This window comes from Schistocerca americana, chromosome 6, assembly GCF_021461395.2.
Source record: "Schistocerca americana isolate TAMUIC-IGC-003095 chromosome 6, iqSchAmer2.1, whole genome shotgun sequence".
NCBI lineage: Eukaryota > Metazoa > Arthropoda > Insecta > Orthoptera > Acrididae > Schistocerca > Schistocerca americana.
In genome coordinates, this window is record NC_060124.1 from 276,764,327 (window position 1) to 276,788,113 (window position 23,787).

At 43.8% G+C, this 23,787-nt stretch overlaps 1 protein-coding gene and 1 long non-coding RNA gene across 2 annotated transcripts in view; one reads left to right on the plus strand and one right to left on the minus strand.

The window, feature by feature from the left end:
- The window catches only part of LOC124619701, a 90,893-nt gene that overhangs the window by 9,811 nt on the left and 57,295 nt on the right, over nucleotides 1-23,787 (plus strand). The gene's annotated exons all lie outside the window — the stretch shown is intronic.
- Nucleotides 12,923-23,787, minus strand: part of LOC124619700 — a 139,605-nt gene continuing 128,740 nt past the window's right edge. The window contains exon 6 of the mRNA XM_047146257.1: nucleotides 12,923-13,253. Coding sequence (XP_047002213.1) covers nucleotides 13,233-13,253 — 21 coding nt within the window. The 3' untranslated portion in view covers nucleotides 12,923-13,232. The remainder of the gene's footprint in view (nucleotides 13,254-23,787) is intronic.

A 23,787-nucleotide genomic window follows, 5' to 3' on the forward strand; every position in this document is an offset into this window, starting at 1 on the left:
TTATTCGATATTTTACACGTAACATTTTTGCAATTTGCTTTACCTTCTTAATGTTGAAAATCTGATTGTGTGTAATTCTTAGGCTGGCCCCGGCGGAGGTTCGTGTCCTCCCTCGGGCATGGGTGTGTGTGTTTGTCCTTAGGATAATTTAGGTTAAGTAGTGTATACGCTTAGGGACTGATGACCTTAGAAGTTAAGTCCCATAAGATTTCACACACATTTGAACATTTTCTGATTGTAATTTTTATTTTGGCTGGAACCATAGTTATGGTAATTTTTTCAATGATGTTACCGCCGTTTGACGGTGGTAATTTTTATTTTATTGTTATACGACCCAGAGTTCGGCCCTAGGCCATTTTCAAGTACATTAACTTATTTATATATCAAAAGATATCAGACTGGTATGAAATACAGTGAAATCTGAACTGTATAACAATAAAATAAAAATTGTTGCAGTCAAATGGTTGCAACATCATTAAAGAAATTATTTATGTGTGTGTTTGTGTAAGGTGACAAACACTGGAAGTGCATGTGAAAAATTATTCCATCAAGGAAGACATCGCTCAGCAGAATGTTGCCCCTACAGGAATGCTTCGATGAATGACGCGGTATTGTCACATTCTGAAGGAGCTGAGTGTTGCCGCGGGCCGAAGGGCGGGCCAGGCAGGTCTGTGTAATGTAATAAAATAAAAGAATTATTATTTTGTGACTATTAGTGTAGGTAATGTAATAAAATAAAATATGAGCCGTGACTTATATAAAAAAAGAAACACACATTAATGCAATGGCTCAGCATAAAAGAGAAATAACTAATGCAGGAATATTATTAACAGTGTAATATGTTGTTTAATTTAGCCCGACGTGTATAAGCACTCAGTAACTAGCTCACTTCTCAGGGTAGTTACGTAATCGTCGATAATTAATTGCCCTTTTCTTATTTCCCAACACTACGGATGTGCTTATTGCAGCAGTGAATATTTGCTAAGTCGGTTCGATGAACACTACTGTAATATGTAACTCATCGTGGTTTCTGTTGTGGCGTAACAAGACAGCTACGCCACACTGAAGTAGCCGAAAGGCACGCGTATTCTCACTTTGGCTAAAGAGATCTGAAACAGGACGCTCAATGAATTGCTATAAAGAAAAGTACGTTGCTTTGGGAATACTTAACTTTTAATCCGTCATTGGTTTACAACGTTCTTGATGAGACATTTCATACGATAACTATCAAACTATGTAAGGCTAATGGCGCCTTGCTAGGTCGTAGCCATGGACTGAGCTGAAGGCTATTCTAACTATCTGCTCGGCTAATGAGCGATGCTTTGTTGTGTAGTCGCTAGCAATGTCGTCCGTACAACTGGGGCGAGTGCTATTTCGTATCTCGAGACCTGCCTCGTGGCGGCGCTCGGTCTGCGATCACACAGTGGCGACACGCGGGTTCGACATGTACTAAATGGACCGCGGCCGATTCAAGCCACCAGCTAGCAAGTGTGGTGTCTGGCGGTGACACCACATTCCTCCCCCGCAAATCGGCGAACGGTCGTGTTATAAGGCTTCCGCCCGCTGTGGGGAGGACCCCATGTTGACGCATGCGATGAGGTGGGGAGCCTAACAACAGGCAAGGCTGAGCCACCTGCACCCGGCCATTCGGTCCGAGGGGATCTAGGAAACGCCTGAAAACCTAGTCCAGGGTGCACGTCAACATGCAGTGTATGCGCCCGTAAAGAGAGAGGAGGGGCCGAAGGGTCGACCTCCATTGCATCAGGGTAGCCGACGCACGAAGACGCCATGTGGTCCGGAGCGGGCAAGAGTTCCATGGCGGAGGACAGCTGGTCACAGGAAGCGATCGTCGGCGCGGGACCCAGGGAGGCACTTGGCGGCTGCAGCGAAGCGTCCACTGTGGGCGGCGCCGGCTGGAGGACAGGCGGCGGCGGCGGAGGCGGCAGCGGTGGCGCGTCGCCATGGGGCAAAATGGAAGGCATCATCGGTAACACCTGGGGATGAGGCGAGCCAGTAGATGGGTCCCCAGGGCGCTGACCGGACGGCACCGTCGCTGAAAGCAGACGGGGAGCGGCAGAACCCGTGCGACGACAGAGGCGCAGCTGATTGAGATGCCGACGCACCTCACCAAAGGCCCCCAAAACCAAATACATCGCATGGCCGAGGCAGCGAAGAACGCGCCCTGCGAGCCAACGCCGTGAACCGCGAAAGGTGCGATAGAATACAACGTCGCCTGGAGCCAAAGCAGAAGTCTGCCACGGCACAGGAACCTGATGTGGCGGGTGCAGCAAAGACATCAAGGTTCGATGAGGACGACCGTGGAGCAACTCAGCCAGCGAGCGACCTTCTCGGGGCTGAGAGCGATACGAAGACAAAAAGAGCAACAACGCGTCCTCCCGAGAATGCGACTCTTTCAACTTCAACATCTGTGACTTGAAAGTCCGGACCACTCGTTCTGCGGCACCATTTGACTGAGGCGAAAATGGCGCGGATGTCAGATGTTGAATACCATTGGCCTGGCAGAATGACTGAAATTCTGCGGACATGAACTGAACGGCGCGGATGTCAGATGTTGAATACCATTGGCCTGGCAGAATGACTGAAATTCTGCGGACATGAACTGTGGGCCATTGTCGGAAACAATAGTGTGTGGAAGACCTTCAATGCAAAATATAGCAGACAACGCTTGGATGGTGGCGGAGGACGTCGTGGAAGACATCCGGACAACAAAAGGAAAATTACTGAAGGCATCTACCAGAACCAACCATCGAGCATTCCAGAATGGACCAGCAAAATCGATGTGCAAGCGTTGCCAAGGGGAATTGGCTTTTGGCCATGCAAAGACTTTCCGCGGCGGTGCGGATTGTTGTTCGGCGAGCAAGTTGTTTCGTTCGCACTATACCCCAATGACCTTGGTGAAGAAGTCGTAAGACAGAGGACTGTAACGAACGTGGGACCACGACTCTGGACTGATCATTATCAGAACGCAACAACAAAACACCACGTCGTACAAAAAGTCTCTCCTTGTGAGCAAAAAATCGGCGAACCAACAGATCCTCTATCTGCGACTTTGACAAAGGCCATTGCGTAGCAACAAAACGCAAAACGGTAGCAAGGACCGGGTCAGCAGCTGTGGCTGTAGCTACACGACGAAAATCAATTGGAAACGATTCAACCACTTCATCCGGTTCCGAATCAATGAACATGCAAGCAAGTTCGGAAGAATCGAATGCTTTATCCTCAGCAACAGGCAAACGGGACAACGCATCAGCGTTTCCGTGCTTAGCAGTGGACCGATACAAGATATCGTAACGGTACTGCGAGAGGAAAATAGACCAGTGAATGAATTTCTGCGCTGTACGCGGAGGCACAGGCTTGTTCGGATGAAAAAGCGACGTCAAAGGTTTGTGGTCTGTGATGATGGTAAAGTGACGACCATACAAGAAATCATGGAACTTAGTAACACCAAACACGAGAGCCAAAGCTTCTTTCTCTATCTGTGAATAATTTCTTTGCGCAGACAAGAGCAATTTTGACGCAAAGGCAATAGGGCGATCATGCGAGCCAACTTTGTGCGCAATCACAGCACCGATCCCGAAATCCGATGCATCTACCATCAACAAAAGGGGTTTCTGGGGATCGAATGGCGTAAGGCAAGTATTTGAAAGCAACGCCGATTTCAACTGGCGAAAGGCGCGTTCGCATTCCGTCGTCCAGACGAACTGAACACCCTTACGGCGTAAGCTATGAAGCGGAGCTGAAATGGAAGAGGCATTGGGCAGAAAGCGATGATAATACACTCCTGGAAATGGAAAAAAGAACACATTGACACCGGTGAGTCACACCCACCATACTTGCTCCGGACACAGCAAGAGGGCTGTACAAGCAATGATCACACGCACGGCACAGCGGACACACCAGGAACCGCGGTGTTGGCCGTCGAAAATGGCGCTAGCTGTGCAGCATTTGTGCACCGCCGCCGTCAGTGTCAGCCAGTTTGCCGTGGCATATGGAGCTCCATCGCAGTCTTTAACACTGGTAGCATGCCGCGACAGCGTGGACGTGAACCGTATGTGCAGTTGACGGACTTTGAGGGAGGGCGTATAGTGGGCATGCGGGAGGCCGGGTCGACGTACCGCCGAATTGCTCAACACGTGGGGCGTGAGGTCTCCACAGTACATCGATGTTGTCGCCAGTGGTCGGCGGAAGTTGCACGTGCCCGTCGACCTGGGACCGGACCGCAGCGACGCACGGATGCACGCCAAGACCGTAGGATCCTACGCAGTGCCGTAGGGGACCGCACCGCCACTTCCCAGCAAATTAGGGACACGCTTGCTCCTGGGGTATCGGCGAGGACCATTCGCAACCGTCTCCATGAAGCTGGGCTACGGTCCCGCACACCGTTAGGCCGTCTTCCGCTCACGCCCCAACATCGTGCAGCCCGCCTCCAGTGGTGTCGCGACAGGCGTCAATGGAGGGACGAATGGAGACGTGTCATCTTCAGCGATGAGAGTCGCTTCTGCCCTGGTGCCAATGATGGTCGTATGCGTGTTTGGCGCCGTGCAGGTGAGCGCCACAATCAGGACTGCATACGACCGAGGCACACAGGGCCAACACCCGGCATCATGGTGTGGGGAGCGATCTCCTACACTGGCCGTACACCACTGGTGCTCGTCGAGGGGACACTGAATAGTGCACGGTACATCCAAACCGTCATCGAACCCATCGTTCTACCATTCCTAGACCGGCAAGGGAACTTGCTGTTCCAACAGGACAATGCATGTCCGCATGTATCCCGTGCCACCCAACGTGTCTAGAAGGTGTAAGTCAACTACCCTGGCCAGCAAGATCTCCGGATCTGTCCCCCACTGAGCATGTTTGGGACTGGATGAAGCGTCGTCTCACGCGGTCTGCACGTCCAGCACGAACGCTGGTCCAACTGAGGCGCCAGGTGGAAATGGCATGGCAAGCCGTTCCACAGGACTACATCCAGCATCTCTACGATCGTCTCCATGGGAGAATAGCAGCCTGCATTGCTGCGAAAGGTGGATATACACTGTACTAGTGCCGACATTGTGCATGCTCTGTTGCCTGTGTCTATGTGCCTGTGGTTCTGTCAGTGTGATCATGTGATGTATCTGACCCCAGGAATGTGTCAATAAAGTTTCCCCTTCCTGGGACAATGAATTCATGGTGTTCTTATTTCAATTTCCAGGAGTGTAGTTAATTTTACCCAACACACTCTGTAGCTGCTTCACATTCTGTGGCGAAGGCAAATCTTGTATGGCACGGAGGTACTCTGGACTCGGATGTATGCCTTGGGCATTGATGACATGCCCCAGGTATGGTAAGTCATGAGCAAAAAACACACATTTGTCCTTCTGCAAGCGAAGACCATTTTGTCGCAACACCTGAAATAATGTTCGTAGTTGTGCTAAATGCTCGTCTGCCATCTTTCCGGAGATCACAATATCGTCCAGATAGTTCACAGCAGTAGGGACCGACGCTGAAACAATGCAGGGGCGGATGCACACCCGAATGGCAGTCTTTTGAATCGGTACAAACCAAGATGCGTGTTAACCACCAAGACGCGCTGGGATTCGGCGTCCACTGGGATTTGCAAGTACGCATCTGCTAGGTCCAACTTCGAAAAGTATTTACCCGGGCACAGTTTATCAAAAAGATCTTCCGGGCGGGGTAAGGGAAAAGTTGCAATCACGAGTTGTGGATTCACTGTTGCCTTGATTTACAATAGACAAGTTAAACAACTGAAATAAATCTAAACCAAACAAGTTCACTGCATTAGAAGAACGAAGAACGTAAAATGACACAAGTTTTGTTTGTCCCTTGTATGTTGCAAGAAGGCTGCACTGTCCTAACACAGGAATTTTCTGTCCTGAATATGTAGTTAGCTTAACATTTGCGGAACACAACGGAGGTTTGCCCAGTTGTTTGTACGTGTCGTGATTGTGCAATGAAACTGCAGCTCCGGTATAGAGCTGGAATGGTATGACCTTGCCATTAAAGTCCAAATCTACAAAAAGTTTATTGTCCTGCTGACGACAAGAGCGAATGTTTTGTGCAATTTGAACAGACACTGGTACAGAATCACTCGCTAATTGACGTGATTTCCGGCGACGTCGACGCACACTTTTTGTGGGACGAACACAGTCACTGTTAGAGAAAGTGGCACTGGACGAAGTGGAATTAACGACATGAATGTCCATGGGTGAAGGTTCACGAGCCTGAGTATTCTTGGTTCGATTCCGGCGCGAAGCAAAGGGCCTGGAATGATAAAGAGTGTCTGATTTGAGCTTTTTCTGGCAAACACTTTGAACATGTCCTTTCTTATTACAGAAAAAGCAAATAGCTTGACGTGACGGGCAATTGTCATGCGAATGTCTAGTAGCACACTGCGGGCATGATTTCACTGCATTTGTATGCTGTTGCGGCACACCTGGTTTAGAGCGTGGCGGCAGCTGCGCGGACGTGCGCGAGGGCAGTTTACCGGGCCGCGCAGCGCGCCCGGCGGGCCGGTTAATGTTACACACGGCTGGCGAAGTTTCAAATGAGTCCTGAGCAAAGTCAAGTGTGTCCTGTCTATCTAATATGTCTATCACTTGTTGAAGGGAGGGATTGACGAGTTTCAAAATCTGCTCCCGTATGCGAACATCAGAAACGTTCTGTGCAATTGCATCACGTACCATTGTATCTGAATAAGGGAGTCCACATTCACACTCAAAAGCACAATCCCTTGTAAGGCCTTGCAATGTTGCAACCCACTCCCTATTAGTTTGACCGGCCGTACGTTTTGTACGAAAGAAAGTATACCTTTTTGCAACTACATTAACTGTTTCTTTGAAATAGGCGTCCAATGCCGACAAAATTTCTTCGTAGGACAGAGTTGCTATGTCTCGTCGGGGAAACAATTTCACTATCACACGGTACGTTTGCACCCCTACACACGACAATAAATGAGGCTGCCGCTCGTTACCTTGAATTCTGTAGGCGGCGAGATGAAATCCAAACTGGCGTGACCATTCTGTCCAGGATTCTTGCGCCGCATCAAAACTGCGAAATGGCGGAGCAACGGCATGTTGTGGCTGCGGTAGCGGTGAAGCGGCGGCTGCCGCATCGGTTTGAATGGCACATTGACCCTGGACGAGCTCTCCAAGGGCACCCAATAATGCCTGCGTCTGCTGATTCTGCAAGCGATAAAATTCGGACAGTACATCTGGCGAAGCCATGACACAAGTAAATGTAAGCAATTAGAAAGAACAAGACCCTTTCCGTTGACTCATCACCAACTGTTGTGGCGTAACAAGACAGCTACGCCACACTGAAGTAGCCGAAAGGCACGCGTATTCTCACTTTGGCTAAAGAGAGGTCTGAAACAGGACGCTCAATGAATTGCTATAAAGAAAAGTACGTTGCTTTGGGAATACTTAACTTTTAATCCGTCATTGGTTTACAACGTTCTTGATGAGACATTTCATACGATAACTATCAAACTATGTAAGGCTAATGGCGCCTTGCTAGGTCGTAGCCATGGACTTAGCTGAAGGCTATTCTAACTATCTGCTCGGCTAATGAGCGATGCTTCGTTGTGTAGTCGCTAGCAATGTCGTCCGTACAACTGGGGTGAGTGCTATTTCGTATCTCGAGACCTGCCTCGTGGCGGCGCTCGGTCTGCGATCACACAGTGGCGACACGCGGGTCCGACATGTACTAAATGGACCGCGGCCGATTCAAGCCACCACCTAGCAAGTGTGGTGTCTGGCGGTGACACCACAGTTTCGTCTCAGATCCCCACTATAAGATAGCAAGAGCAGCATCTAAAAATGAAATCCTATCATGGAACTGGAATCCTGTGACCAGACCTTTTCAGCCCGGGATGTTATCTCGTGATATAAAGGAAATCTGTAAATAAAATTGTTAAATTATTAGTAGCTGTGTCCGGTCTCGTGGGATCTGAAATAAAGTTAATTGTCCTAAACAATGGCACGTCTCGTAGATGAGCTAAAAGAAAAAGGTTAAAGATTTTTCTAAGATGGCGCCTAACAATGAAAATTCTTTGTTAAGGCCTATATCTACTTAAGCCATTCTGGGTATCAGACTCACAACAGTTTGACCACGTACACAAATTCTCTTGACAAAATAACCATTATATTTTTCGGGTTTTAAGTACAACTTACAACATCAATCGCCATTGCGAGACAAAGTACAAAGAACAATTTCTACAAGACCAGGTAAACAACTTAAAAAGGAAACTTTCTGCTCAAAGAAGGCGAGTTACGTGGTAGCTCCGGTACTGGCTAAATATTAAAGCCACATTCAGGTGGAGAAGTGGTTAAGGCATGCTTCGTCGTCAAAATTGTTTGTCAAGAGAAGAAAAAGGATTTCTGAAAAATTAGCCTGTCTTGTCAAACTATTACTAAACTTGTGGCCGAGCGGTTCTAGGCGCTTCAGTCTCCAACTGCACGACCGCTACGGTCGCAGTTTCGAATCCTGCCTCGGGCATGGATGTGTGTGATGTCCTTATGTTAGTTAGGTTTAAGTAGTTCTAAGTTCTAGGGGACTGATGACCTCAGATGTTAAGTCCCATAGTGCTCTGAGCCATTTGAACCATTTTTAAACTTGTGGACAATATTGGAAGACAAACTGAAGATAATTTAAAAATACATGTATCCGAGTTAATATTTTATTAACTTGCTTTGGATGAATGCACAGATATGGCGGATAGCGCCCAAGTGGCGATTTATGTCAGAGATGTTGATGACCATTTTAATTAATCAGAAGAATTAGTGGCATTGTATCCACTTAACGATACCACCAAGTCACTAGATTTGTTGGAAGCATCAATATCGACATGAAGTAGCTTTTAGTTAAAACCTAACAACCTATCAGGGCTAACAACGGTTGGTGCTTCAGCAATGGCTGGGAAACACGAAGGTTTAGTTCAGTTGATTAAAAACGGGGTCCGCAAAGTTGGCAATAAGTTGTTGCTAAATTTTCACTGCATTATTCATCAAGAGAATTTATGTGCCAAGTCCCTCAGAATGGATCATGTCACGAAGATAGTTGTCAAAACAGTGAACTTCATTAAGTCGAAAATCAGATCCATGAATTTCCGAAATCTTTGGATTCAGAGCACGATAACGTTTCGTATTATACAGAAGTAAGATGGCCAACGCGTGCAAAAATGTTTAAAAGAGTTTTGATGTCTGTGGCGCAGAGCGCCATATCTTTGGGGATCTTTTTCTTTGGACAGCAAGTCTGGCTTGAACATTCTGCTCGTGATATGTGTAACAGCCATAACTGTCGTACGTACAAGTGTTTGATAAATGTATATTTCATATCGAAGTGAGTTATCTCTTGACTTATCTCCCGTGATAACCACAGTGGTGACCCAGACACCGTCAACATCTCTTCCAGCGTTATTTGTGCTGGTTTTCACAATTCTCTCACATCACGTGCCAGACTGGTTTGTTTACGCCACAGTTCATTTACCTGTGCAAGTGTAATGGGCTGCATTAACTCTGCCAATTACAACCATAAGTGGACAAGTGTAGTACGTCCTTCGAACTTGGTTAAAAGAGAACAGTTACTAATGCCCAGCCCTTTCAATTACCTTCTGTACTATAATGTAGTAGTTCTTTGTATGTATGGTCCAAGTTTCATTGAGCTATGTTACTTGGCAGTGATACAGCATGTGAAAGTTATTTTCATCCTTCAGCTTTGCACATCAACGTCTGCATATAGAGTCAGTAGTGTTATATCTCAAGGAAGAAGTCAAATTATTTAGCTCTGAGAATGAGCATATAGAGAAACTCTGGATAAAGTTTTGAAAAATAGATGACCAAGCTCTGGATCGATACACACAGTTCATGATTGAAGAGTTGGAAGGAAGGAAGGGGTGGGCGGGATCCTTCTGAACATCTAAAGAAACAGTAACTACTGCACAAAAGGTGTAAAACAAAGAATAGAGATGTAGGTTTGCCAGTCAGAAGGGTAACACTTGATATCTTAAATGAGTATTGTATCAGAAGCTTAACAAAAAGTCTGTCACAAAAACCAAGGAAAATCTGCCAAATATAAAGGCACCAAAGTTAATGTCCAGACTGTCAAGGATGATACAGAAATTTAAATAGAAAGTGGTGATGCAAAAGTGCTGAACTATGTTTTCAAAAGCTACCCCATTTAATTCTGACACCATTGCAAATATGAGTGATTCAGATATCAGTGTTGGCAGAGTTGAGAAGCAGCTGAATTTGCTAAAATTTGGCAAAGCCCCTGGGCTGATGGAATCTCTATAAGATTCATTACAGAATTTGTGACTAAGCTTGATCAGAAGCGTGTGGCAAGTAGTTGAAAGATAACATCAGTGTACAAAAAGTGTAGTACAATTGATCCTCATCATTATCATCCAGTATCATTGACATTCACTGATTGTAGAATCTTAGAAAATATTCTGAGTTGAAACATAGTGAGATACCTCAAACAGGAAAAAATCTTGCACTTGTCTAACATGACATACTGAAAGCTGTGGATCAAGACAGTCAGTCAAATGCTTTCTGGAAGAAAAGAATCATTGTATCCAACTGACTGCCACACCAATACTTAGAAATAAAAGTACAAAGGGGGAGGGGGGGGGGGGGGGGGGGCAGGATGGGGGAGTGGAGGATGGTCAAATGAAATTTCTGATTGGTTAAGGATTTATAGGTAGGAACAATGCAGTACTGACAGAGAAAAAAATAACTTCAAGTGCATTGCAGGAAAGTTATTTTCAGAAGTAGAAATGACCTCAGCTCTTCACACAAGCGTGTTGCAACACTTGAAATATTAATCCTCTGGCAGAAAATATTAACAGTAACCTTAGCTTTTTGCAGTTGATGCGGTTATCTATAAAGAAGTAGTATTGTAAAAAAGCTACACAAATGAAGTAAATCTTGATAAGATGATGAAGTGGAGCAATGATTGGAATCTTATTGTACATATACATAAATTTAAAATTGTCTACATCAGTAAATCACAGTTAGAATCCATCAACTCATACAATTATTCGGATGTAACAATTTGTGGGAATATGAAATGGGATGATCAGATTAGCATAGTCATATTGTAAAGGAAGTGGAAAACTTCGATTCAGTGCCTGGATATTGGGTAACCACAGTCAGCCCCCAAAGCTGATGGCTTACAAATTACTTGTGTGCCCAATCTCAGAATAGTTCTCAAGTATACAAGTTCCCATACCAGATAAGTCTTTCACAGATGGACAACACAAATACCCATAAGCATACCATATTTTATGGACTATAAGACACTATGGACTAATTTAAACCAGTTTTTTTAAAAAACAACAATTTTACCATTTTCATTATTAGACTATAAAGCCAGACTAAAAAAATTCTTAGTTTATAAAACCAAACTGACCTTAAAAATCCCTGAAAATCATCATCTGAACTTTCATCTTCTTCTTCTTCTTCTTCCTCTTCAACATGATTATTGCCCTCTTCATGTGTTAGATAGTCTTCGCTACTGAGAGCATTACTTCTGCTGCACTTCTTGAGAGATTTAACAGTAACATCTTCTCAGTTTGATTGTTTTATCCACTGACACACTTGTTTGATTGTAGGTAATTTTAAAACTCCCTTCAGTGTGAATTCATATTGTGTTTCATTCATCAACCATTTGTTCCATTCCTCTCTCATATACACTTTAAATGGTTTGTTTATCATGACAACAAGAATCAATTGCAGTTGTGAAGTAAGTCCTCCAAGAATAACAGCAACCTCTGTATTTCCCTATTTCAATTCCTCTTTCATAGAATTTTCAAATAACTATTGAACTGATCTAGCACAAGAAAAGAACTCTTTTTCAACAAACCACCTTTCCTTCTCTCCCACACTATCTTAATCCATAATTTCATAAGAGACTCATCCACCCAACCCTTGTCATGTATGAGAACATAACCACCTGGTGGTATTTCAGAAGGTTTTGGCATCATTTTGCACTTGAAAATGGTCATTGGATTAAGTTTAGTAGCGTCAGCACAACATGAAAGGACAACAGTATAGTGCATTTTTTCATGTCCACTTGTTTTATTTTTACAGTTTTAACATCTTTAATGGCAATAGTTCTGTTACTCAACTTATAAAATGTCCAAGGAGTTTATTCCATATTTACTATTTTCCTTAGTTCCACACTGGTTTCCTTTTGATACTGAATAATAAAGCGATGGAAAGATAATACTGTCTCTTCATACTCTTGTGGCATTTTCTGAGTTATTTTGGTTTTGGCATGATGCACCTGTATTTTGGAGGCAATTTTCAAAGAAAAAAGTGTGTCTTATAGTCTGTTGGACATGTCCGAAAGAACAGACGCCATTCTGATACAGCAGCCGCTATTAATTAAGACACAAAGGAATTACAGACATTGGCTGCCCATGGGCACTGATTTAAATCAATGGGGAGGGTTGATAATTTGTGCTAAACTGGGATCTGAACCCAGGTCTCCTGCTTACTATGCAGTTGTGCCAACTGTGCCATCTGGACACAGTGGTCATTGCAACTGCATGGACTACCCTAGCACACCTAATGTCAGATCAAAATTCTGAACCTATCCACACACTATGAATGTAGTGCATCTCACCCATTATCCTTATTACTCGAAGCATAAGATTTTGAGCCTGGCGTGCATTCGCACAGAAGAGATTGCCTGTCGTTTTGTACACGCCTGCAGTACTAGGTTACTCAGCTAGTAACAGTAACAATTATTAACTTTTGTTAGTTCTACAGGGCAAGTTACAGTGAGCTTTGTTTCTTGACTTAAGCAACATTTTTATTTTTGCTGTTGTTTAGTATACATTAACAGCTACAACTATCCATGAATTAAGTAAAATTAAGTAATGTAATGAAGTTAAACATTACTTCAACATCTAAAAAAAGGTACATTACTATCATACTCACATCACTCAGGCTTATGCCATCACGGTAAAGCCCAATGGTTATTTCTACAACTGCCTGAGAAAATAATTGAAGCAGTATACAATTACTTAGTCTATTTTCCCATTGGATAGTAAAATAATTAAATGATGGTGCCAGAACATTAATTTTATTTTATATAAAATGTTCAATGAGGAATAGTTTTTCCAATCAAACTTTGGTGATCTTCTCCAGGAGAGTATGGTATGTGAGCTTCTTTATTGAATTCTTGTCGTGGATGCAGTGCCCTTAAGACGTATCTGCTGACCACTGTTAAAAAAGTATTAGATTTGTAATTAGTAAAAGAGCATAAAAAGATAACATGGACATAACTAAAGCATATATATTAACACATACAAGGTGCTGAGCTATGAAAATAAAGATGTAGAGTATTACCTGTAAATAAACTTTACATCAAAACAAAGAACACCACTCTAAGCCACAGACATAGAGACAAGTTCTATTGCAGGCATACTCCAACTTTGCATAATGGCGTGAGCATTAGTGAGCTATCAGTAGGCAATTCAAGTCACTGACAACACTATTCACTATTCACATGGCAAGCATTATACATTGTTAATTTTCAAATAGCTGTTTCTAACAATCCATCGAGAATAAGACACACATTTATATATTTCCCTTCAGAATGGATCCTATCACCTCTAAATATTTTCCTCTAAATGCTAAAGAAGTCTGTTTGAAGATATGAACACGAGGAAAATGTTACATAGAAGCTGTCTTTCCAAAACAGTGAGCTCTTCAGCCACCAAAAGAGAGGAATGTTTCAGAGGAAATGAAATAAATTAAAATTTACTATTTAAAGGAAGGCACAAAGGGCAAGATAAGAAGAATATCAACAGTGGCACATCAATAATAGATGAGATTTGTGATCTTAAAAATATTGGAGTCCTGACCCTTATGGTGTGGGAATGAACAGTATTTCGTAAAAGCTGAGACATGGATGAAAACAATCATACAAAACACGGAAACTTTTTTGCAATAATTAGGAAAACATATTGACAATAGAGATTCAGGCTTACAGGAAACAAATGGCAAGGGAAAATAAAGAATTAACGTAGTGGCCAGGTAAAACAAACAGACTATGGTAAAGAAGAGCATGAGAAATGCATAAAAAAAGATCAGATATGGTATTGAGAAAGAATAAATTGAAATTTAGAGTTCAATCCAATAATCATAAAAATAGAAATATAGTAAAAACAGAAACTGCTCTTGGAAAAGCAAGCAAAAACAAAAATAAAAGAAAGAAAACAGAGTTCTGGTTCAAATGGCTCTGAGCACTATGGGACTTAACATCTGAGGTCATGAGTCCCATAGAACTTAGAACTAGTTAAACCTAACTAACCTAAGGACATCACACACATCCAAGCCTGAGGCAGGATTCGAATCTGCGACCGCAGCGGTCGCGCTGTTTCAGACTGAAGCGCTTAGAACCGCTCGGCCACACCGGCCGGCCAAAATTCTGGTAGAGAACTTTTAAACTTCTAGGTGAAACATAACAAAGCTCTAGATAGAATATTGATGGTTAGAGGGAAGTCATTAACAAAATAATTAGCAGAATAATGAACCATGTATTAATAGAAAAAGGTTGAACAGTAAATCATGAAAATAGAGAAAACAAATTAACAAAAAATTGACAAAGAAGGAAAGTTGAATCACATAAATGACAACAATGCCTATCAGTTAGCAGTCACATAAGAAGAAATAGGAACATCAGTGGATGAAACACTATAACTGGGAATCATCTGCAAATAAAGCAACGCTCGAACAGTCTACACTACAGGCATCACACTAAACTTATGAAAGGAGAACAAAAGACACAGAGTCTCGGAAACAGGCAGTGGCATCATGGGATGCTGTATCCTCTTGGCTTTGTCCATTAAGATATATTGCTGATGGTACGCATACAGATTCGTACAATCTGCCAGACAGAAGGGTTGCATAAGCAACATGGAAAATATGCCTATTGCATGACTCAGTTTGCTATGATTGGAACAGTATACCAGGTGATCAAAAAGTCAGTATAAATTTGAAAACTTAATAAACCACGGAATAATGTAGATAGAGAGGTAAAAATTGACACACATACTTAGAATGACATGGGGTTTTATTAGAACAAAAAAAAACAAAGTTCACAAAATGTCCCACAGATGGCGCTGGACAGCAAAACGTCAGTGACTGCGCATAACAATCGTGTGTAAAAGGAGTTGTAATGAGAGAGAGAATCAGATGCGCCAGCAGTCGCAGCATGTTGACGTTACCTGAAAAGGCGCTTTTAGTGAAGCTGTATTATCAGAATGGGGAATGTACTAGTTCAGCATTACGATCCTATCACCATAGGAAGGGGATTCAAACGGGTAAAGGTCTGTTGACAAATGCAGCTGTGGCGAAGCCACAGGTTGTTTGGACGATAGACTCCATAGTGGCCAACCAACCACAAGGCGTAATGCTGCTGAGGCAGTTCAGGAAGAAATGGAGACTGTAGTGGGTTCGTCTATGCATGAGGAAGTCAGCACTCGTACGAGTTGCACGTTGCACCGGCATTCCATACACTACTGTTTGGTTGGCACTTAGGCGTACCCTCCGATGCTATCCGTACAAAATCCTTTGGCATCATGAACTGTTACCTGGCGATTTAGTGAAGTGGAGGGCATTTGTGGTGTGGGCATTTCAAAAGATGGTGGAAGGAATATTGTTAAAAACTACCATATACACACATCAAAAAAAGTTTTGCATCACCCTGGTTCCCAGAACTCCTGAAGATAGACGTTGACTGTGGATACTGTATCACAGACACAGTCCCTTCGACTGTTCAGAGATGTCACTAAACCCACCCAAACCATGCGTAATCAGTGCCTATTAGATGGAGGGGATCCAACAACCGATCAGTTCCAGTCATTCCACCAGGAAGGAGGTACATCGCTCATGTTGTCTGTAGTTCAATCATGCCTAGATGGTCAACACCGTGGTTTGTTCATGTCCATATTCTTACTTTATGCCAGGAAGGTCTCTCAACAAAGGAAGTGTCCAGGTGTCTCAAAGTGAACCAAAGTGATGTTGTTTGGACATAGAGGAGATACAGAGAGACAGGAACTGTCAATGACGTGCCTCACTCAGGCTGCCCAAGGGCTACTACTGCAGTGGATGACTGGTTCCTATGGATTATGGCTCGGAGAAACCGTGACAGCAACACCACCATGTTGAATAATGCTTTTCATGCAGCCACAGGACGTTGTGTTATGACTTAAACTGTGTGCAATAGGCTGCATGATGCGCAACTTCACTCCCGACATCCATGGCAAGGTCCATATTTGCAACCGTGACACCATTCAGGGTGGTACAGATGGGCCCAACAATATGCCAAATGGACTACTCAGGATTGGCATCACATTCTCTTCACCAGTGAGTGTCACATATGCCTTCAACTGGACAATTACCGGAGACGTGTTTGGAGGCAACCTGGTATGCTGATTGCCTCAGACACACTGTCCAGTGAGTGCAGCAAGGTGGAGGTTCCCTACTGTTTTGGGGTGGCATTATGTGGGGCCGGCACACACTGCTGGTGCTCATGGAAGGTGCCATAATGGCTTTATGATACGTGAACGCCATCCTCCAGCCAATAGCACAACCATATCGGCAGCATGTTGGTGAGGCATTCGTCTTTATGAATGGCAATTTGCACCCTCATCGTGCACATCTTGTGAATGGCTTCCTTCAGGACAATGACATCGCTCAACTAGAGTGTCCAGCATGTTCTCCAGACATAAACCCTATCGAAGATGCCTGGGATAGATTGAAAAGTGCTGTTTATGGATGGTGTGACCCACCAACCACTCTGAGGGATCTACACCAAATCACCATTGAGGAATGGGACAATCTGGACCAACAGTGCCTTGATGAACTTGTGGATAGTATTCCACAATGAATACAGGTATGCATCAATGCAAGAGGAAGTGCTACTGGGTACTAAAGATACTGGTGTGTGCAGCAATCTGGATGACCACCTCTGAAGGTCTTGCTGTATGGTGGTACAACATGCAATGTGTGGTTTTTATGAGCAATAAAAAGGGCAGAAATGATGTTTATGTTGATCTCTATTCCAGTTTTCTGTACAGGTTCTGGAACCCTCAGAACTGAGGTGATGCAAAACTTTTTTGGTGTGTGTATATGGTGCACAAGCATAAGAGGAGGGGTGGTACAGCAGGCAGCATAGGAGAAAGAAACGAAATTCAGTTTGGGGATGCAAAAGAAAAGATATTCAATTTGGAATGGGACTGAAAAAGAAACACTTAGGTAAGAGGCACAGAAGACAAATGAGCTGTTCTGATGGAAGATGGCATTATGCAAACTCCCAATTTCGATCAGTACTGAATATAGTGCACAGCCTATCAGACACCACTATGTGTGTTATGAGAGATCAGTAACGATTCTGTTGATGCCAAGTGAATAGTGGGTCTATGAGCTGACTACCTCAAGTTGTGGGTAAACATTAGGCATGCTTTGCCTGGAAGGAGCAGCTTTGTCTGCAGCAGAATCATGCCGTTTCACCCCTTTTAAATTCATCCGAGTACTATTGTCCATAAAGCAGCCCTTGAGACGGATCTCATTTAAGATTTCATTTTTGTAACTGAGTTTCATTTGTCAGTGAGTGATGAGAATGAACTCCTGAAATTCCATGGATCAGATGAACTGAAGAAATCTTCAGCGTACTATTGTTTCATATGTGTGTGGCCATTTTAGATTTTCAACTTACTGACTCCATATCACTATATCTGGTGTCCAGCAATCAGTTTGAAATAATTCCAATTAAATGTTTGCTGATGGTGCAAGTATGTTAAACAAGAGCCCAAAGTGAATCATGTAAGACACAGTCCAGCGTAAAGGTGAAAAGGCCTAAAACTTGTTAAAAGCAAACAGTTTGTATATGAACTTCACAGGTGCTCATATTATTCAGATTCAGACAGATAAAAATGATCAGTTAGAACCAAACCTGTACATTAATTGACCCTCACTAAACAAAACTCCATGTAGATGTAGATGTAGATAAAATTCCTTGGGGACCATCTAGATAACAAGCTGAAGTGGAAGGAACATAAAGAGAAACTAAACAGGAAATTAAGTTCAGCAAGTTTTGCACTTAAAAGTACTGCTAATTGTGTTGACCTAAGGAGGAGGGTGATGATTTATTTTATGAAATTTCCCTACTGTCCACAGCTGAGAAAAATGTGTGCAGCAGGAATGTTGTTGTAAGTCACGATGTAATGTATGCACTACGGTATGTGCTGCTCTAAAAATATTGTTAATGTAATGTTGAAAAACGGAACACTTGATAATAAAGTTAACAATGAAGTCTCTCAGTAGAGCAATATTTTTCAGACAGCCAACACCACTCACCATAGGCAGCTGTGGGGCAGAAGGGAGTAGGGGGAAGGACTGTGTCCTAACTCCCTGCCTCTCCCAATGTAAAAATTCTTCTGAGCTGTGTAGTGCACTTTTTGTGTTGTTGTTATTACCTTTAAGGCCAATGAAACTGAACATTTTACTTGCTTTATTCAGAAAACGTAAGCAGTAAGAATTATGTGCAAAGTAGATAACCACAGAGGCCTCTTCAGAGATCTTGGAATTATTATACACCCAGCAATTACATATTCCTGTTAATGTTATTTGTAGTTAGTAATAGGAATCAGTTTCATTTTGAGCATGTAATGTAAAACTACAATCCAAGACAGAACACTATGCCCATGTAAACTTTGCATGCTTGTCTATGGTTCAAAGCGTTTATTTGTATGCTGACACAGAGGTCTTCAGCATCGTTGCATCTGACAAAGCAAGAAATTAAGAACTCCCTTAAATCCAAAGGAACCTCAGACAAGCCGTATTACCCATTTCTTCTGTAAATTAACTGATCATCTAGGTTCCTTAACTGACATTCCTCCTGTTAATTTAATGATAAGTAGCAGTACTCAGTGTTGAAAAATATAAAATTCTTTCAGCACATGGGTAACAGTTATTCCATAATGAATATAAACTTCATCACATAGGCATTAAGCTAGAGATGAGTAAGAAACAGCAGCTATACAATATAACCAGAGGAGAAGTAATTTTTATGTTAATTTTAGTATGTTAAACTTAACTTTAGTAACCACAAATAGTTTATAGCAGTTCAATGATAATTAATTTTCAGTGTTCTCTCTAACAATAATGTTGTTAATGTGTACTGTGAGTTGATCCATGAGATTCCCATACAAAAAGTCACATACATTCACTTTTTGAGGTAGGGGCTTATTTATCTGTCACAGATTTAAATGCATTAATTTAAGTTACTAAGAAAATTTAAACTCATTGTTTAAATGATGCATACCTCATGTGTACATGATGTGATCTATTATAAAATGATTTTGTCTCTGCTGCAATGCTTATTTATCAGTTAACTTGTGGCTCTAAATTTCATAAATACACTGCCTGATAAGAAAAGGTAAAGCAGCCGGAAGGGTATGAGGAAATGAAAACTTCATAGGTTGAGAGGCTACCTGATGTTATTTCAGTGATTACAATATTGAATCAAATTCACAAATAACTTGGCAGTATGAGCCCATTTAACAATATGACATTAAACTCTCTCTCTGGCCTGGTTGCATCCACTGATGCAGTTTGTAATACAATATTGAATCAAATTTACAAAGAATTTGACGGTGTGAGCCCTTGTAATAATATGACATTAAACTCTCTCTGGCCTGGTTGCATCCACTGATTCAGTTTGTAAGGGTATCATAGTGCCGTTGTATCCTCTACTGAGGCAAGTTGACCCACACCTGTTAGCTGGTGATTGGCGTCTAGGACATTGGAACTGGTGTTTGATTTGAAGTATGAGCTGGTCCCATACACATTCCATTGGGGGCAGATCGGGGGATCATTGTGGCAATGAGAGTACCTGAACATACAGACCACCCCCACCCCCCCCCCCCCCCAAGGGGCTCGCCAGTCTTTGGCGGTTCGTGATTGGCTGCTATGGGGCCCCAGCCTTTGCAGCATCTTTTCCCTTCCTTACTGCATGTCTGTCCTCTGCTATTCTTTTTCCCCTCCCTTGGGGAACATGTCTGGGGTGTTATTGGGAATGATCTGCATTATCTGTCTCTGATGTAAGAACAGTCTCACCACTGTTTTTTGCTCTCTTTTCCTTTCTTCATTTCCCTTCTCCTATCATTCCTCTGATTTGACATTTGAGGTTCCTCTTTCCTTCTTCCTCCCTATGCACTCCTGGAGGCCGGCCCCTGCGTCGGACGCATAACAGGTGACTGGGTAACGTGTAATTCCCTGGGCCGGGTCGACAGGTAGGGTTCGCACATACCCCCTGGTACAGGCCAGGCCCACGGAGGGGTGATTGCTTGAGCTGCAACCTTCCTAAACTGCTGATTGGTCCCTCTGTCAGGTGCTTTGGAGATGTGACCTGAGGTGTGAACCATCACCTAAGGCAGGTGCACCCCCTTGTGAAGGTGGCCCCAGTAGGAAGGAGAGCGCCATCGGAGACGCTGGCAACTGTGGGAGATTTTCTCACAATGATCCAATCATCCTCACAATCAATGTTTATGAAACATAAACGTAATGAGGCTAATGATTCAAAGAACCTTCCAACATAGTGAGGCTAATGATTCAAAGACCCTACCTGCTGCACCACAGTTCCTCTTGGTCTCACCTGCTGAAGATGGTCAGTCTTTTGCCACGGTTAATCCATTTATTATCCAGAAAGGTTACACTAGGCTGCTCGACAGTCTAACTGAGGCCAAAATCCAGTCTTACCTCTCTGATCAGGATGTCATTGCCATCCATCGGCTGATGAAAAAGGTAGATTCCTCCTTATTGCTCACCCACAATCTTTTTCTCACCTTTGATAGAGTGGTGCTTCCATCCATGATCAAAGCAGGCTATGAAACTATCACAGTCTGGCAATACTTTCTGAACCTGATGCGCTGCTACCAGTGTCATCGTTAGAACCACAGTAGAACATCTTGTCGACACCCAGCCAAATGTGTAACCTGTGGTAGGGACGCACACGAGGGTGACTGTCCTCCTTGTTCTTCCTGCTGTATCAACTGCAATGGCTGCCATGCCACCTCCTCTTGGGATTGTCCCATGTATCTTGATGAGCAGGCTGTCCAAGAGATCCAGGTAAAGGAGAAAGTGCCTTACCCAGTTGCACGCAAGTTATTTGCTAGTTGTAAACCCTGTGTTCTCCCATCTGGCACTTACAGTTCTATTCTTGCTACCTCTCGCTCCATGGAGAACATGGCCACGCAGACATGCAACCTCAAATTCAGCACTGAGGTTGTGAAATCACCCAGTGTCAAGGTAGCATAGCCATCCTCCCCATCCAGCTGTGCAAAAAACCGTCAAACTCTCACCTCAAGGGGCGAAGCCACCAGCTACACAACCGGTAGGCCAGAAAGGACAGGAGTACTCCTGTGAAGACTTTTGGCATCCCTCCAGCCAAACAACAACCGAGTCTTCCTCTAACCAGAAAGGCTCGAAGAAGTTCACCAAAGGCAAACGGTCTTCTCCTTTGCTGGCTCAAAGATCTTCTTCGACGGTGTTGTCATGTGATACTTTAGCCCGGCTGGCCTCCATGTCGCCGGGGTACACCACCAACCATTTTTAAGTGTTGGAGTCCACAGACTGACAGCACAAGCAATCTGATGCTTCTGTGGACCCCATGGACCAGGATCCTCCTGCTTCTGTGCCCTGTAGCAGCCACTCTTCACAGGCTCACTCAGTAGTCACCGAGGAGACACCCCTACATCTCTTCCTCATCATGACTCTCCTCCAATGAAACATTCATGGCCTTCTGTCCCAAAAAGAGGATTTATGGCTGCTTTTGGCGTCACAGTGGCCCCTTGTACTGTGCCCTCAGAAAACAAAATTGTGCCCTCGCAACCGTTTCGAGTTTTCACATTTCTTCCCGGTTCGTTTTGACCTCCCCCCTGAGGTCGGCATTCCATCTCAGGGGTCACAAGGGATGACATTTACAGTCAACCCATCTCCCTGACTACTCATCCTCAGGGTGTTGCAGTTTGCCTTTTTCTTCCCCACCTGACTTTTTCCCTCTGTACCATTTATATCCCTCCATTATTCAATGTCACCAGGGCAGACTTCCTTCAGCTTATTGGGCACCTACCTCCCCCTTTTCTGCTACTCAGTGACTTAAATGCATGCAAAACCCTTTGGGGTTCTCCAAGAACCAATCAGAGAGGTTGCCCTCTTGGCTGATCTTCTTAATCAACTCAACCTCTTCTGCCTTAACACTGGAGCACCCACTTTCCTTTCTGACTCCTCACACACCTATTCCCATCTGCACCTATCCTTCTGCACTGCCCATCTTCATCTTGAGTGGTCCATTCTTTCTGACACCCACTTGAAAGACCATTTCCCATTTGCTATCTATTTGTTGACTCCTACCCTATCTGTGTGCACACCCAAATGGCAGCTTACTCAGGCTGACTGGCAGCTTTATTCCTCCCTGGTGACCTTCAAAGAACAAGATTTACCCAGTTGTGATGACCAGGTGGAATATCTCACAAATGTTATCCTTACTGCTGCAGAACGTTCCATTCCTCACACTTCCTCAATACCATGCTGTGTCCCAGTCCCTTGGTGGACTGAGGCATGCAATGATGCAATTTGCACATGGAGACTTGCTCTCCGCATTTTTAACCATCATCCTACAATGGGGAACTGCATTTATTATAAACAGATGTGTGCAAAGTGTCGTTGCACTCTTTGGGATAGCAAAAAAGCTAGCTGGATTTCATTCACTATTTCTTTTAACAGTTAATCCCTTCCTCTGTCGTGTGGGCCAACCTCTGATGGATCTCTGGGACCAAGATCCATTCGCCAATTCTGGCCTGACAGCAGCAGATGATGTTATCATGGACCCTATTGTTATCTCCAACACCTTGGGCAGCCATTTTGCGGAAATTTTGAGCTCTTCCCACTATCACCCTGTCTTTCTCCATCGGAAGCAAGTGGAGGAGTCTCCAGGGAAACCCTTTTCTTCTCAGAATCAGGAGTGCTACAATATTGCCTTTACTATAAGGAGCTAGATCACGCTCTCGGTTCATTCCGATCATCTGCCCCATGGCTAGATGCTGTCCACATTCAGGTGTTGCAGCAACTTTCTCTTGTGGGCAAGCACTTTCTGCTTAACACGTACAACCACATCTGGGCAGAAGGCACATTTCCTGGACTTCGGCATTAAGCCACCATTATACCCATACCTAAGCCTGGTAAGGACAAGAACCTTCCTTCTAGCTACTGCCCCATCTCTCTCACCAGCTGTGTTTGCAAGGTGATGGAACATATGATTCATACCAGGCTGGTATGGGAGCTTGTGTCTTGCAATTTACTAATGAATGCACAGGGTGGATTTTGAATGCATCATTTTGCAGTTGATCATTTCATTCCTTCGCCCACCTATTTCATCAAGGGTTTTCTGTGGAAATCCCAGAGTGTGGCCATGTTTTTTAATTTGGAGAAGGCCTACGACACCTGTTGGAGAACTGGTATCCTCTGTACTCTTTACACTTGGGGCTTCTGTGGCCACCTGCCCTGTTTTCTTCAGGAATTTTTAAAAGACCGAGTTTTCAAGGTGCATGTGGGCTCGACATCTTTATCCAGGGAAACAGTGTGCCTCAAGGTTCCATTCTGAGCATCGTCCTCTTGGCTATTGCCATTAACCCTACAATGGCCTGTCTCCCACCAGGCATCTCCGGCTTCCTTTTTGTTGACAATTTTG